Source organism: Numida meleagris, chromosome 2 (genome assembly GCF_002078875.1).
Source record: "Numida meleagris isolate 19003 breed g44 Domestic line chromosome 2, NumMel1.0, whole genome shotgun sequence".
NCBI classification, from domain to species: domain Eukaryota; kingdom Metazoa; phylum Chordata; class Aves; order Galliformes; family Numididae; genus Numida; species Numida meleagris.
The window spans coordinates 21,563,735-21,580,640 of record NC_034410.1 but is presented as its reverse complement, the minus strand read 5'-3'; the positions used below and the strand labels follow the sequence as shown (position 1 = coordinate 21,580,640).

The 16,906-nt window shown below is 37.5% G+C and overlaps 1 protein-coding gene across 5 annotated transcripts in view; it reads right to left on the bottom strand.

Annotated features, from left to right (window-relative positions):
• CDK14 (cyclin dependent kinase 14) overlaps positions 1 to 16,906 on the bottom strand; it is a 318,720-nt gene that overhangs the window by 184,830 nt on the left and 116,984 nt on the right. For all 5 annotated transcript variants that reach the window (XR_002434949.1, XM_021386034.1, XM_021386037.1 and 2 more), the window contains one exon: positions 5,294 to 5,388. Coding sequence is in view for 4 of the 5 variants with exons in the window: in XM_021386034.1 (XP_021241709.1) it covers positions 5,294 to 5,388 (95 nt within the window). In the remaining variant the exon portion in view is untranslated. The remainder of the gene's footprint in view (positions 1 to 5,293; positions 5,389 to 16,906) is intronic.

Sequence of the window (16,906 nt, the reverse complement as noted above, 5' to 3'; positions counted from 1 at the left end):
AATATCTTTTTTACTACCATTTCATTCACCTGCACAACTTTGAGTATTTCTAATGCTCTGATTTTTATTGTTTCAGGTTTTTTTTTAACACTACATTGAATATGCTTATTACTATTAATTAAAAGGGTAAAAAATAGATGCTAGTTACAGAATGATGGAAAGCACATTGCAAAACTAAATATTTGATAAGGTTATAAATAACACTGGTAAATGGTACAAAGAGTAGATACTTAGATAGACAAAGCCTCCCAGTTTGTTAGACTGATAGTCTTGATTAATCTTTAGATGAAGTCTGTGTATACTTTGTGAGGCCTTAAAAGTCAAACTGAATAACATTCCTCCTCACATAGGCCTGTGTCAGCCTTTCACCAGGCCTTCTTCACCTAGCAGGAGTAGCTGAGATTTAAAAATAGATTTTTTCATTCCTTCTTCCCTGCTGATTCCAGAGTCTGGAATCCTGTCTCTACCAGACACCAAAGCAGGAAGCAGTTTCCTTCTGAAATTCCTTCTGAATCCCTGTCTTCTGAGGCAGACTTTGCATTTCCAACCTACACTTGGACATTAGCAGCTCCCATCTCCAATTTGCTCATTAAAAATTGAAAAATGAAGCTTTCCCATGAGCAGTATTCCCCTTCTGCCTGTTCTTAATGGTACAGGTCTGCACTCCCTATCAGCCTTATTCTGTTGTTTTATTGACTGCAACTTAAGTAGCGCAACTTGGGGCAAATCTGGGTAATGAGGCAGGAGTTAAAAAACAGGAGAATGGTCAAGGCAAATGGAAACCGTCAAACTCACTGTTCTTTTTGCCTGGGAGCCCTCAAAAACTCTGCTTCTTCCCTGAGGTGGACAAAGATAGCTCACTGCAAGAACCCCCTGGTTTGACAAGCACGTTTACCTCATAAGTGAAGAAAATGGCCAAACATTTCACTCACATCAAACTAAGGTAACTAAGCAGAAATTAAAGCAGCTCTGGGACTCTACAGGCTTTCCATGCTTTCTCTTCTATGAAGACAGCACTTTGTTTTTACGTACCACTAATTCCATCCTACCTGTAGATTTAGTACATTCTCACTAATAAATTAAACAGCAGAGCAACAATATGGTTTGATCCATACTATAAACAGATAAGAAACTCAAAATTGTCAATGCAATTTTTTTTTATCCTTTTAGGTTATGAGTGTTGACAATTTTCCAAGACATCCCATGTCAAAATCAAAATCTCCGATCTCAGAACGTCAACTCTGTGATGCTTAATTCCAATAAACAGTATATAGCTGATTTTCCAATCAGCACTGAAATGAAAAACTTGCATCTTTTCTTTTCTTACAGGAAATAGGAGGAAAATTTAGTTGGTTTACTTTATTAAGCCAACTTATATAACAAGTTATTTTAGGCTGTGGTAATCAAGCAATGAGAATTAAGCTTTCTTCTTTAATATAATCTTTAAGAAGGAAAAGCATACAGAAAGATTAAAATAGGCAAGGTAATTGAAAGTGCTTGGTTTTAAATTACACTGTTAGATTAGTCTGGAGCTTTTTTTTACTGTTGAGGCAAAAATAATATTACTCATTACTTATACTTCCAATTATAAATGTATTTGTTCTCATTTAAAATCTAGTTCATAAATATTGAAAGCATAATGTAAAGTACTGCTACACAAGCTCACTGTTATAAGCCAGGAATAAGATAAGTTAACCGGTTCATTTATGGATAATAATATACTTACATAATTACACATAACATTAAAAACCTCATTATCATTCTAACATGCCAGTTGCAGTATGCATTGGTTTGGATTGCTTTTCAGAAATTGAGTGTTTCTAAATAAAATTGTTTTTAAATTATAAAGTCAGGAATCAAATGCTATCAGCCACTGACAATTTTAAAAGAAACAGATGCGAACTCATCTTCAAAGATGTCTGTAAAAAGGTCTGAGATCCTGTCTGTAAAATTCTTAATTTCCCTTGGCAAACTTGGCCTATCAGCGTGACTTGCTCTACAGCCTGGTGAGAAAGGGAACTAAACTTACGTGAACAGCCTTCATCAAATTGTGAAGCTGAACTCACCATTTTCATTTGGAAGCCATTACGATTTTAAACACTGTATGCAAAATGTATCAAAATTTCTCATTTTTTTGCCAGGTTCTGTTTAGCACACACCAGTACAATTAACTCCACCAAAAAAAAAATAAAAAAAATCAACAACTACCCCAAAACATTTTCTCTACCATTCATATATGAAAGACTATACCAATCCTTCAAGTTCTGAACAGCTCATCCTCACAACTCATCACATCATAAGCAGTGGTTCCTTCCAGCTTCCTTTTCAGTATACTTGAATGACCAAAAGTATTTACATAGAGCGAATGTAAGAGTTACCAAAGCACAGAAAAAAATTATACCCTACTGCATATACTAAATGATTTTCAATTAAGTTCTTTTGCTTGAAAGGAGCAAGCCTCCTTTCTCTTCTTCCACAGAAATGTCTAGCTTTCCTTACAACACTAAAATGTCTATTGTACAGACCATGAAATTCTCATGCTGTACAACTGTCACATATGTTTTTAAAGACTGACTTGTCTTGCTTCCTGTTACTACCAAGGTTGGAAAGTTCTGTCATGTTTACTTGTCTAACAAACTTCCACATAAAAGAAAAACTGTAGGTTGAGGTACCCAGGGAATTTAATCACTGCCATGTTTCCTTTTGCAGGATATTCTGCTGGCAGCTTTTAACTTATTATTGTAATGCATTTTTCTCTGAAAGGTGCTACACGAAATTAAATTTCATTCTACTCTTACAGGCTGAAACTGAACACCTCCGATAACCTCAGACATTTCATCAGTATTAATTCCCCAAAGGAATCATCACCAAACTAGCAACCCAGAGTTTCCATTTGCTGGATTAGTAACCATTCATCCCAAATTTAATTATGAAATCTAATTCAAAAGATTTTTATTACATTTGAAATAGCCAAGAGTAATTAACAGCAATAACGTATGAGTTCCTTGATGTTCCTTTATGAAGTAAATCAAACTCAAGCCCTCCAAGTTTGTTCAGCCTCAGCCCTTTGAAAATGTCCACCACTCTGTAGTTTTAATTGCATAAGTATTTCTATTGATTTTGGTAGAAATCACACATAATATTGAGCTAAGCCATTTACAGGTGTTTTAAAAAGCATTACAGACACAGAGCTCAATAACATCAACTATACAGCTAGACTGCATAATTAACCAGCCAAAATTGGTAGATTTAAATGGGCAACCTTAATTCTTGCCTCTGCACATTCATATTGTGCACTGAATGAGAGTTCTTTGAAAAAAAAAAAAAAAAAAAAGGGTCTTTGTGATCATGCAATTAGAACTGTATCATGCACACAGTTTAGGACATCCTCAAGCATTAAGCATTATCAGAGAGCATTATCTATCTGATCAGCCCATAACTTTGCATTATAGAATAATGAAAACAGTCTTTTTAAAGCAGTTCTGTCATCTCAAAGAGTAGGAGTAAGCTACAGAGTCATTAGGATATACTCCATAGACTGGTTAGAGAGAACAAAACATCCTTCCTCTTATTCCTCGGCCCCACCTTTCCAGACTCTGTCCACCACCCAAAATAGCATAATAATAAAATACTACTTGAATCAGTTGCTAGAAACTCTTATTAAACAAGATCCTAACACAGTTTTGATTTCTACCAAACACGAGGGCAATAAGAAGGTGTAGCACCAGTAGTTTTGATCAGAAAAGCGCTCTGTTTAAAAGGAAATATCTAAGCAAATCCATAAGAAATAACTGCTGCATGAGGTTCAGTCTGTGCCCAGGCTTATCAGGATGGAAACCTAATAAAATACGTGGTTGAAAGCTAGAGTTTATAAGCACTACTACTGCATGAAAAATTCAGAAATTTGATATTAGTATAATATGCAAAAACATCTGTTTTAGGGATAAATATATTCTACGTATCTATTTTCTCAACCACTTCTGACTAAAACAGCTAAATACAGCCGAAGATAAAAGGAACTGCATGAACTTGTGTTCATGTCTGCAAATAATTCTACACTGCCTGTTAAATGAAATTAGATACCAAAGCTTTTCCTATGCAAATTCAGCTTATAAGTTAGGGACAGGGGAATCACTTATTTTAAGAAAAAGAATTAGATTTGCATTAATACTCTCACACATGAGGAAAAAATATGTAATGCATGCAACTGCTCAGTAGGGTCCTGTAGCTGAATACTCACATTATTAAAATGTAACATTTCCATGCAAATAGGGTAAACGGCTTCTTCAGACAAGAAGTCATGCACTATCACGTAATAATTAAGGCATGCTCTCAAGAAGCACACAGAAAATCTCATTGGCCTTAAGTAGGGACATACTAACAGTAAGTAGACAATTTCCCATTTCTAAAACGAAACGAGTAATCACTGTACTTTGTAAATGCAGAGCCTTACTGATTGTGACACAATAACAGATATTACACTGAAAATTCAACCTTCTCTAAACTCATTTGTTTCTTTTAAATTACATGTTCTTGGACCCTTCTGTGAAAACTGGGAGGTTAATTGTGATAGAACATTGCATAATTCCACAGCCAAATGCTGAAGTACTTCTACATAAATACCATATGTTTGTCTCAGGGAAACTGAAACGATTAATTAGGAGTTCAAGCCCAAGACTTTGGAAAGTAATACTCTGAACACAATTAGATCGTTACACTGTATACTGTGAAAAATGAGGTTTTAATTAGTAGCTAAAACATGAGCCATGGCAAAAATAACAATAATCTGAAATTCTGAATTGTGTGTCAGACTTTGTTTTTTTAACTGACGTTGTTTATAACAAGACACTACGCAGAAGTCAGTCACAACAAAAGCCATTTAAATTTGTTACATTCTTCTGATGAAGGAACTACCTGTTAAGAATTTTAATTTTGTTTTTCTACTTACCTACACTATCCTCACCTACTTCAAAATTATCTATATCACATTAGTCGAGAAAATGCTCTAACATTCATATTTACAAGCATAACTAGGAAGCAAAATAATGAACCAGTCTGAAAAGTCCTTACAGAGCCCTAGAATCCACATCTCCAGCTCTGACTGTGGCTTAGCCCATCCAGCCCTCTGCTTTAGCACACTTCATTATAAAACATCATCTCCTTTAGTCTCCACTCTCCTAAAGAAAGTACAGGTTCATTTTGGCCTGATTCACAGATCACTGACAGTGAAGAGCTTTTCCATAGTAGTCAAGGCATTCTGAAACATGTCAAGAACATTAATTACTCTACTCACCACATATTCAAATACAAGTGTTAAAGTCTCCTTGGTGTGAATGATGTCATGAAGCAGCACAATGTTTGCATGTTTCAGTCCTTTCAAAAGAGAAGCTGAAAAGGAAAACATACACGTTATCTTAGAAAGGATCAAAATATTTCACATCGACTGGCATATTTTTTTAGTGACTTGGATGATTATTCGACATCTTGAACTTCATAACCTGATAACCAAGAGTTGCACTTCAGCATATTTTAAGTCTATGGATATCTATTCAGTGCAGTTGAAGACCACATGTTCCTATTCAGTGTGATTTTCTTCATCTTGTTGGTCAAGCCCAGATCCCATAGAGGTAAAAATGAGTTGTGGATAGAGATGGCTAGAGAAGGCTTAGCAGCCCCCTCAAGGTGAATCAATCCTTAACTTCTAGAGAGAGTCAGGGAAATTCTAGAGAGAGTCCAGTGCAGGGCCACAAAGATGAATGGGGCCTGGAGCATCTCCCTTATGAGGAAAGGCTGAGAGACCTGGAACTGTTCAGCTTGGAGAAGAGGGGACTGAAGGAGGATCTTATGAATCCTTATAAAAATCTAAAGGGCAGGAGCCAAGTGCATAGGGCTAGGCTCTTTTTGGTGGTGCCCAGTGACAGGATAAGGGGCAAAAGGCAAAAACTGGAACATAGGAATTTCCCTCTGAACCTAAGGAAAAATTTCTTTACTTTGTGGATGACAGAGCACTGGAACGGGCTGCCCAGAGAGGTTGTGGAATTATTTTCGCTGGAGACATTCAAAACCCACCTGGATGCTTTTCTGTTAGACCTGCTGTAGGGAACCTGCTTTAGCAGTGGGTTGGACTTGATGATCTCCATAGGTCCCTTCCAACTCCTATGGTCCTGTGATTCTAATCAAACACCAAGTTTGCTTCTATACTCAAAAGAACACATTTTTGTCTGTGTGGATGGGTTTTGTGCATTTTTTTTAAACATTCCAACACAACAGAGCAAATTTCCAACTGAATTCTAAATCTATCAGATGAACAATGTTTTAAGCAGTAATTATCCTTTATTGTACCCTAAGAATAACATAGATTTGATGGCATCTCTTGCATTAGCTCATGAGAATAGAAAAATGGTGTTGTCACCATATATTTTTTCTTTAATGGAACTAGCTCATGTTTTCAGACTAGCAACAAATAAAGATTTGGTGAACTTCTAGGTGATCTCCTTCACTGAATTTATTTTCCTTCAGAATGCATATTTAATGTTTATACCATAATACATATTAAATATTCCACAAGTATGGCATATTTCAGCAATATGTGCTGACAAGCCATGTGTTGTTACCAAAGTCATGCTGTTTCGTCACCTCACGCATTCATCTGAACAGGACTATCAGTCACTACAACAAAGTAAATAATAGATACAAAGACATGCAAATGAGTGGCATAGTTCAGTAGTGAATAACAGGGAACTTTCTTCTGTCATCCTTCTTCTGTCAAAGAAAATAACGAACTACCAAATGACACTGTCAACCTCTAAGACAGCATGTGTCCCTCCCCACTGCTGTGTAAAATGGAAGTTAAGGAGCTCCCACAACACAATTACCCTTTGCTATCCTATCGAAGGTGCTCCATCAGACTGAGGTAACTCCAGGGGTTATCTGACTCTGTATTAGGGTAAGTACAAATCACAACTCATAATGGTCTTTAAGAGATCCAACAGGCTGATGCCATTTGAGGAAGCAACACGATAGCAACACAGCATCTGGCTGGATCAATGCTTCCCTGCAAGCATCCTCAGCAGCAAAACTCCAGAGCTTAGTAAAGTGGAAAAAAAGTGTACAGCAGGTTCAAAGCAAATCCACACATATCCTGCTGCCAGGTTTCTGAACCTGTGAGCATGCTCTATGACCAGGAATGTGGCAGCACTCCAGCCTGACTGAGGAGGTGAGAAGCAATGCCTCCATGAGCTGATTCAGCTTGTGGAATACAGCTCGTGCCACACAGAGAGTCAGAACAGAGGAGCCTTTCCTGTGCCCTGAATATGTTACTACTGAGCTGTAAATTTGCTATTACAATTATTATTATTACTGTTGTTTTTAAGCACTTGATCAATGCATCTCTAGTCCTCATTAGCAATGCACAAATAGAGTAGAAGTTTTTTTTGTTTGTTTTTGTTTTGTTTTCTGAAAGGAAAAGCCATGTGCAATTTTCACAGGATCCTTATATTAGAATTTGGAGATTTTCTTGGAGTAAATTTTTAAAGGACAACAGTGAAAAAATGTCAGTGACAGAGATAAGGACACAAACAACAGACAATTAGAACAATTATTCCAAAAGAATATTTCTATCAGAAATATTTCAATCGCTTGCAGTAACTGAGCTTTTCCCAGTTCTATTGTCAAACAGTCACACATGCAGAGAGACTGGGAACATTAAAATCTATGTCCTGGCAGAGCCTCTGTCAAACCATAATAGTATTTATGACCTCTGTCAGCTTTTGCTGTTCAGCCCATCACCTCAGGCCTCTAATTCCTCTGGTTGGCTATTACTATGTTACTAAAATCTGTATATGGGTCATTAAAGCTTAAACAGTATATTGAAAGCAGCTTACCCTGAGGTCTTTGCAAATATTCTTTTCTCTTCAGTCCCCTCCCCCACTTATTTATCTTCTCTAATATCCAATTCTCTCCTTTTACAGTCTCAGTATTCAATATCTGCTATATATTACAAGAATTACAAAGAATTACTTGCAGGTTGAGATTGCTGACTTCTCCCCTAGTCCAAGTGAAATATAGTAAACAGTAAGGCACAGAAAGTAAAGTCTTCTTAATTGTGCTAATTTTACACTGTGGAAGCAAAAAGCAATTGCACTATCAATTTACATTGCGACAAAACAAGTGCAACTGTGGACACTATCAGAATTAACCCTTTGGCTCACCTATCAGTACTGTGATTCTATTACTGATAAGATTGCCAATCTTTGTGAAAATGTTACCTTGCTGCATTGAAGAAAAAAAAAAGGAAAAAAGAAATAAGAAGAAAAAGAAATAAAGAAAGAATAAACAGAAAAAGGAAAATAGATCTGTCTGAAATAGGAAAGCTGTTTCTTTTTCCACAGAGCACTTTAAAAACAAAATGAAATATAAACTGATGGCGCTTGTGTGCTTTTTTCAGAAACATTCCCTTTGAGAGCAAATGACCAACACACCTACTCATTTGGGCAACTTTCTGCTTGAAAGAGATAGAACTTTGGATGAACTCCACTAATTCAAAGACAAAACCCAGAAAGTTACATTCAAGAGAATGAAAAGCAGAGTCCAGGGAATTCATGAGCATCACTCAGAGACAAATTTGACTTCAACTTTGAAGCCACCAAAGCAGCTGCCACTGGAGCTCCATGAGACACCAGGTGCTGCTGTGCCTGATGTTACTTCTAGAACAAAACATTCTCCCTCGGAATGCCAACTCAGTCCACCAGTTATCACCCACAGATCTCAGGCAAAAATGTTTTCTTTTAAAATAAAAGGACAAAAAAAAATGGTGAAGAAAATGACAACCAATCAAATGTGGGAACAACATACTAGTACTCACTTATCCTTAGCACATATTCTTAAAAGCAAAATCATATAACGCTACATCAATACTGCTGACTTTCTTTTTTCACTCTCTGTAGAATATGTAAGATAAACAGATGGCAGCATTTTTAATTCATTTCCCCGAAGAGTTTTGAGGAAGCACAGCAGCACATGATGCTAAAATGCTTTTTTTAAACACTTTGGGCACGATGCTGTATGCATTTGAATGGACAGGTGCTTTTTGTGTCACGTGTTTGCACGTTCTTTTACAGCAAATTATAGCAATAAAAAAGAGGGCAAAGGAATTAGTGTAATATTTCAGTAATTAATGACATCCAAGATGGTCATTTGTGTGACTTGTACAGAAGTTCATGACTTGAGCCACTAAAAGTAACAACACTCAGCACTTACCCATCAAGGGCTAATAACAATATTTGCATACCTAAAGGAAACACATTGTATTTGCCTGAATAACCGTTACAGATTTCTCCTTCAACAAGGAGATGCTGTCATCTGTTATGAACTCCTGGCACTGACTTATTGCTTGTGTTGGTCAAGGAGCTTTTTGCTGTTCCCAGAGGAGCTGAGTTCTAAAAGTATGCTCCCTCCATGAGCAAGCCAATCCAGATGGACAGCAGCCAACTCCTACCCAAAACCTGAGCAGCATCAGTAAATCAATGCCTTACTCCCTGCAGGGTTTACAGCACCAGCTCAAGCCTGGCACTCCACTAACAAAGCCAGATCAGCACTGACTTGTATCTGGAAGGTTTAGAGAGCAGGCAGGATCCAAACAGCCCTCTGAAAAAGGCTATTCCATGCTCATAATGTCACATTTCAAAGCTGTTTGTCACAATCAACAAAAGTAACTATTACTATCAACTCCCAGGCCTCACGCAGGAAGAACGTCTCACTAGCAGCTCTATCAAAGCTGGTACCTTCAGACATGGGGAGCACAGTGAGCTTGAACATTAATTGCAGAGCTTGGATCATCCTATCACAATTTGTTCATTCTTGCAATTCCTGGCTATCATCTTGTTCTCACTTTGTGAAAAATCATAAGTCTCCACGGTGGCCCTAGATAAAAGAATCTGTCATGATTTCTACATTGCCTGGTATTGCAGCAGCCTTGAAACTGTTCTCAGCAGTAACAAAACATCTCAGCTCTCATGCTGGTCAAATTTACCATAATGTATAACTGCTGCTGATCCTCTCACAGATGATATTCTCCATGCAAAGGCCACAGGCTACTCCCACCATCCTTCCAAAAAGCGTAAACTGACAGTGCTGCTTTGCTCAGTGTATGGTAATTGCGGTACCTTCTGGGGCTGCCACGCACCAGTGCTTACCATCTCAGCAGCTTGCACACTGTTCCTCACACACGTGGTCCTTTTTCACTAATGTCACTATTACTCTCCTAATATTTCTCATTAGGAGAGCTTTACTCTTCAAGACAGCACATCGTGGCAGTTTGTGCCTATTTCATATTGTTAACATAACATCTTGGCTGCCCTGTTTAATTTCTGAGACACTAAGTCATGTGGGTTGTAGTTAGTATCACAAATTTGGGAAAGCAAGTGATTTGCCGTATTTCAGAGCCAAACAACGTGTCTGCAAAATTCTGTGGCTTGTCACATTCTGCAGACACAACGACACTCTCTGACAGAGTGCCAACTTCTTCTCATAAACAGTTGGGTTCAGTCTCTTAATTCTGAGCTCTCCTGGAAAGATGTTTTTAGAAAGAAAACTTTCACAGCTTTTTTCCTTACTGCACCTTCAGAACAAATATACCCAAATGTGCCTTACTGCTTGCACAAACCACAGAAGTTCTGCTTCCTTTCCGAGAAACTTATGTTTTCATCTACACATCTTTTATAGTTTGTTTTTTTTTTAGTTTGGCTACGGAGGACAATGTCCCTTATGCTTCTCTTCCACATCCTAAACAGGGGGACACTTTGCGTGAAAAAGCTTAGAAAACTTAGTGAAAAGAACTATAGCACAGGAACAGGAATTCAGCGCTCTGTGTTGGCTTTGCAGTAATAAATGTGCAGAAATTTCCTCCTCAGAAACGCAGACCCCCAGTCTACACTTTGCTATTGTCAAGTTCACCCATTTGAAATAATTTACTAAGAGCACATAGATTCATTTTCCTACAACCCCTATATGACACAATTCAATTCAGTGGAATGGTACAACCCAGGTAAGACCACAATGGCCACAGGCTCCCCATGCTCTCACTGCAGGATACATTCTGCAAAGTGATCATTATTTGTAATCCCAGGTAATTGACTTCAGAGCTGCACACCAGCAAATGCACAGAATTAGCTAGATTCTGCTCTGATCTTAGAGAGCACAATGCAACGAAGATATACAGATCGCAGTTCAGCTTTGAAAGATTTCTAGGAAGAAATTTCTTACCAAATTTCAAAAGTCCATGAGCTACTGGAAGAGCAGAAAAAGCAACAAAACTTTCCAACTGGTGATTACATAGGCTTAGGTGAATTACCTACTTTACAGCTAATTCCAACCTCATGATGGTCTCTGCTAGATTTAGAAAATGTCCTTTATTCTAGTTTTCATTAAGTCACAAAAAAAATGACAGTTTGGCATTAAGGAAGCGTCTCAAATCCTTGCAATAAAGAATTTGCCAGCCCCTCAACTGTAGGCTGCTTTGCTGAAGGACTGCTTGGAACACATGAGCTGCATCTACCTCCTCAGGCTGAAATTCAGTCTGACACATGAGTGGGCTGAACTTTTATCCAAGCATTTTTTATTTGTGAAATTTCTACTTTCTGCTCCTGCTTGAAAGTGCAGTGTATTATTTAAACCAGAAACACAGAAAAAGAGCATGTATAACAACAGGGGCACCTTTAGTATTTCCAAAGAGGCTGAAGCCACTTTGCCTATTGAACTGTAACAATGCATTGGAAAGACTGATCAAATAAGCTCTGAAAAGCATTACAAAATATTATACTCACAGATATACAGAAGACTGCTGCCATGTGAAATGAATGTCTCTTTCGTTATGTCCCAGATAAAAATTTATGTGTTGTGTATTGTTCCTGATGTTCTTCAAACACAAGTACACATGGAGGTTAAAAATAATAAGATATTATCTTATTAAAGCCAGACTGCCATGGAAAAAGACTGTAACATGCTTCTCATATCTTGACTGAACCAGTTGTATCTTGCCCTCACTTCACTGTCATTACTCAACAGGAGGAAACTGTAAACCAAAAACATGTCAGTGCTTATGGAAAACAATTTTACAACATAGGCAAGCATGTGAGAGCAAGTGTCTGTTACCTTTTTGTACACAAACACTGGGACTGGGACCAGTAGCACAATGTACTAAAACTGTCACTTTTATTATGAGCTGTTTTTGTTAGTTTTGCTATTTTGCTGAATTTCAGACATAGTTTTCATTTAAATATCTGTACCTTATCATAAGTTCTTTGCAAGTTTTCAGTGTAATGAGTTCCCACATTTCTCAAAAAATGGGCTTAAGTAACATCTTCTATAACCCCTCAGTAATATTCCCCTTGAAGAAAACAATCCTTTATTTGAGTCAGTAATTGAAACCTGGAAATACTTACGACTTTAAAATAGAAATACACATTTTGCCATCGCCATGAAAACCCTTTAAATTTGGTCTGGTTACAAGCTTTTGAAATCACTTCTTTGGGTCAGGCTGACACTAGGTATGTCATTATGCAGTGACAGCATACAGCAACACAATGGGCTGATATGAACAAAAAAAAAAGCTAAGAGCAAGTCTGTGGGAGAAGAATGAGTACAATTTTGGAAGATACTCTTGAAACTGTTAGTTTTTACAGGACAGAAGATTGGCACCGGGGCTCAGAGATGTACTGTGAATGACAGGGATCTAGGACTCAGAGAAGGAAACCCAGATTACCCCAGCAATGACTCTGGAACTGACTAGCATCAGAGAAAAAGGAATGAGGAATGCAGAAAAGGGGAGAGTGTATGAGGGGTTACAATCCACAGTGGAAGCTAGGATGGCAGCACAAAGAGAAACAAAAGCCAGAGGACAACAAGAACAGCTTGTGCAGGAAAATGAAAGGGAGAGAGAATGTATACAGATAGAACAGGGACAGAACACAGAGTATGGGATGAGCAAGTATTGACACTTAGGGCAAAGTAAAGGAGTGAACAGATAGTAGCACTTATTCTCCACTTAAACTCATATCAGAACACAAGATTCCTATAGATTACCAACCTGCTGCTTTCAGTAGAAATCAGTGAAAGCGCCTGGCACTTTTCTTCATTTCACTCTAACTTGAGTTAACAGATAGAAGCAAGATAACATAGCTCCCAGCTGGTGTTTCAGTTCAAGTAGGACATGTCCATATGAGATACAGAGCTTTCAAATACAATGAAACAGGAGTGTAGATGCAACACCACAAAATGGAATATGGATTTCCACTTGATTTTTCAAACAGAAAATGACATAAACAAAAATTTGAATCAAAATAAAGCAAACCATGCCAAGTGAACTGAAGAAAGAATACATTTATAGTGGCTTCTGCACAATCACTACTACAAGATAAGCTAGAGCTTTCAGGTCACAGTTGGATCATTAGCTATCTTGCATTTATTTTGCACTTTGACAACCTTTAAAGTCACAGCAACTTATCCAGCTATGACTGCTTTGTGTGCTTATACAGAATCCCAGAATGGTTGAGGTGGGAAGGAACCTGGAGGTCATCTGGTTCAACTCCTGCTCAAGTGGGGCCATTTAAAACCATTAATTGTTCTCAGCTCTTTCTTTTTTTCCACAGATTGAAGAAGTGGTTATTTAAATCCAATTTTTCTACAGGATCAAGTGTGAAGTTGATCCAGTGACATGTCCAGCTTCACTGGAAGGCACAACATTTTTTGTAGGATCTTGCTCATTCCCTAGAGAAGTTGAAAAGTCCACAGGACCAAATCAGAAGAAAATTATCCAGACTTTTATCCTTACCTGTTGGCTTGAGTCACTCAAGCTGGGATCATTACTATGATTCTTATTTTCTGGGCACGTCCACTTGAGATCTTCATTCACGATTATCAGAACCAAGAAGTTCTCAGGCAATTACTATGGAACCCCAAGTGACTCTGTACACTCACATTATTCAACACTATGCAAGTACTTTGAAAGTCAGCAAATATCTCAAAATCACCATTTAAAAAAAAAAACACTTCAGCAAATGGGGTGATAAGAAGATGAACAAATATTTGCCAACTAGTCAGAGTACAGTGATAAGTAGTCTAGAAAAATCTCAAAACCATCTGTTTTAATAATGCACAGTAGGTGCATACAGCTAGAGCCACACAACAAGAATACTGAACAAAATTAATCGTTCATCATCTGACACAGGCAGAGATCACACAGCAGGAGCAAATATGGTGCTACTGTGTAATTAAAGAACTGTGCTGTACAAACAGATTAAGTTTTCACAGATAATCTTAGTTCTGACAACTTCTGAACAATTGACTTCGTAGTTGTAATAAAGACCTGCTGCAGTACATGGGATACATGCAATACTGTTATTACGCATCCCAAATGAGGGCCTAACTAACAGGACACCTACTGAAATCCTTGACCTACAGAAGTCAGTGTGAGTTTTGTTATTCATTTTTCCCAATGCATTATGTTCAACAGGAAATCACTTAACTGGATATAGCTTCAGTGAGGAATTTCTTCACACACAGAAGATAGGAAGGAGTCCTGGGAAAGTATTTAATTGCATTAACACGAAACCCAGTCACCCACAAGCATATTTTATCCACTACTTACGAGTGAGGAATGCTAAAAAAAAACCACCCCTATTTATTAAAACCTTCTTTTGGTATATTTCTCTGTGGGGCATTTTGTCCAGCAAAAACACTGCATGAAAAGGAGAAAGAATTATTTCTGTCAGCATACACTTAAGGCTGCAGGGAAAAAAAGTCTAGTGGCATATGTCTTGCTTTTTTTTTTTTTTGCAAGGAGAGTGAGACAGAAGCCTTTAAAGGATCATGTCAATTTTCTTTTTCTGGGTGGATGAGGCTCAACGTGCCTCTTCACTAGAAGCTGGAAAATAACGCTGGAGTGAACATGGCATTCCTTTGTCTCTTGTGGAATGATGTAAAGGTTAAAGAAAGGCAGGCTCAGTAAGAAGCTAGCAAATATTATTTTTTATGAATATTTTAGTAAATAGAATCACTGTGAAGATAACACACACTGTTCTGCAACTGAAAGGAGAATGACCGTGAGTATAGGAAATTAACAAGGATTTCAAAGCAGTAGATGAAATCCAGTCACAGTGTAACTTGTACTAGGAAGCAGCTCAAAACAATGAATTACTAGGCAAGCATAATTAGAATACTAATAGTATCTAAAACATTTACAAATATTTTTAGGGACAGGAAATAACCTTAATTCTGTCTAAATCTCTTTGATGCATATTTCATTTGCATGAAATCTTTCTTTCCCATCCAAAAACGTGCAAAGCACACAAACTATGAAGTGGCAAGATTCCCTCAGGTAAAATGTCAACTAATTTCAAAAATGAAAAGGAAAATAAAATTGTGATGAAGTAATCTGGCAGACACTACAGCAGCAAAACCCAGTGATAATTACAGTGAAGGTTAGAGCAAAGTGTTTTCCAGACAAATCCAATGAAAGAGGCTGCATTACGAACTAATGATGCTGTACTACCAACAGCAAAGAACTTTGGTGCCAGCACTAGCGATCATCAGCTTAGCAATCATATCTGAATTTCAGCATTTTTTTCACCTCTTAAGGACCTACCAGTTTACAAAGAGTAGATGTGTTGTCCTCCTTCAGGCTTTGCTCTGGATATTCCCTTTGTTCTCACCTTAACTGTCATTTGTTCTTGCAATTCATAGCATCCATCATCAATGTTAGTTGAATTTAAGGTGTAATCAATTAGGAAGAAACAGAAAGCTGTAGAACAGACCCACAGGATTTTTGCTTTATTCACTCTGGAATACAACTGAACCTAAATCAGAATGACTGCAAACTTTACAAGTTTACATTTAAATGACTTGAAAATCTGTACTATGCTGTTAGTGTCTAGAGCAGCATGTGCTAATTTAAACCTTATGGACAATGTTCAATTTTTAAAAGGACATAAAGTTCCTTTAAGCAAAATACGACAAGCACTGTATGTTACTTTAAAAAGCAGCTGGCCCTCACAGAAAGCAAGAGAGGTGCCAGTACAGAAAAGAGGGGCTGCAGGAATGTCTCAGTTTCACAAAGCTGACAGCCACAGCTGATAGTGACAGGGTGATGATAAAGTTAAGTGATGTTAACATCAACAAGAAACCCAGTAGAGGTAAGCTAGTCATTTCAAGCCCCTACTTTTGCAAAAAAAGAACATAATCTCAAACACAGATTCTGAATTACCTGCGTAGATACATTATATCAACAAAATTATGGATCTGAATCCATACTGAAAGTCATTCTGAGCAACAACATAAACAAAACGTGCCCAAGAAACATAAAAAAATATACATTAAAGAGATCTGCCAGCATAACCGATTAACACCACAGGTGGTAAGAAATTATACATTTTTTTAAAAGGCCAACTCAACAGCTAACAGCTTGTCTGTCTACAACATGCAGACATAAAACATCACTTTCCAGTCCTCTTGAAAATGTACTCGCTTCTTCCATCCTGTTGTGTCATGCATCAATTATGAGATAATTATGTCAATTTACTGTTTGCTTTTCCAGATAAGATTCTTTTTATAGAATCATAGTCATTAACAATGACAGTATTAAAATTGATAGCGTGGCCTCTTAAAGTAGCAGTTTCTGCAAGACAACACTATTACTTTCCCAAACTTTAATCAGATGTCCTGATCTTTTACAGTTTGTGTCTGACAGTGTTTGTTCCAGCCAAAACAGGTCAGCCTTTTCCAAGAAAGGACTAGAGGACAAAAGCACTCTTTAATGCTGGTGACCTTATCTTCAAACAGTTTTCAGATCTTACGCACTGAAAGACAGCCATCAAAAGTCACACTTCAGGTCAAGGACATGTTTTTCCTTGTT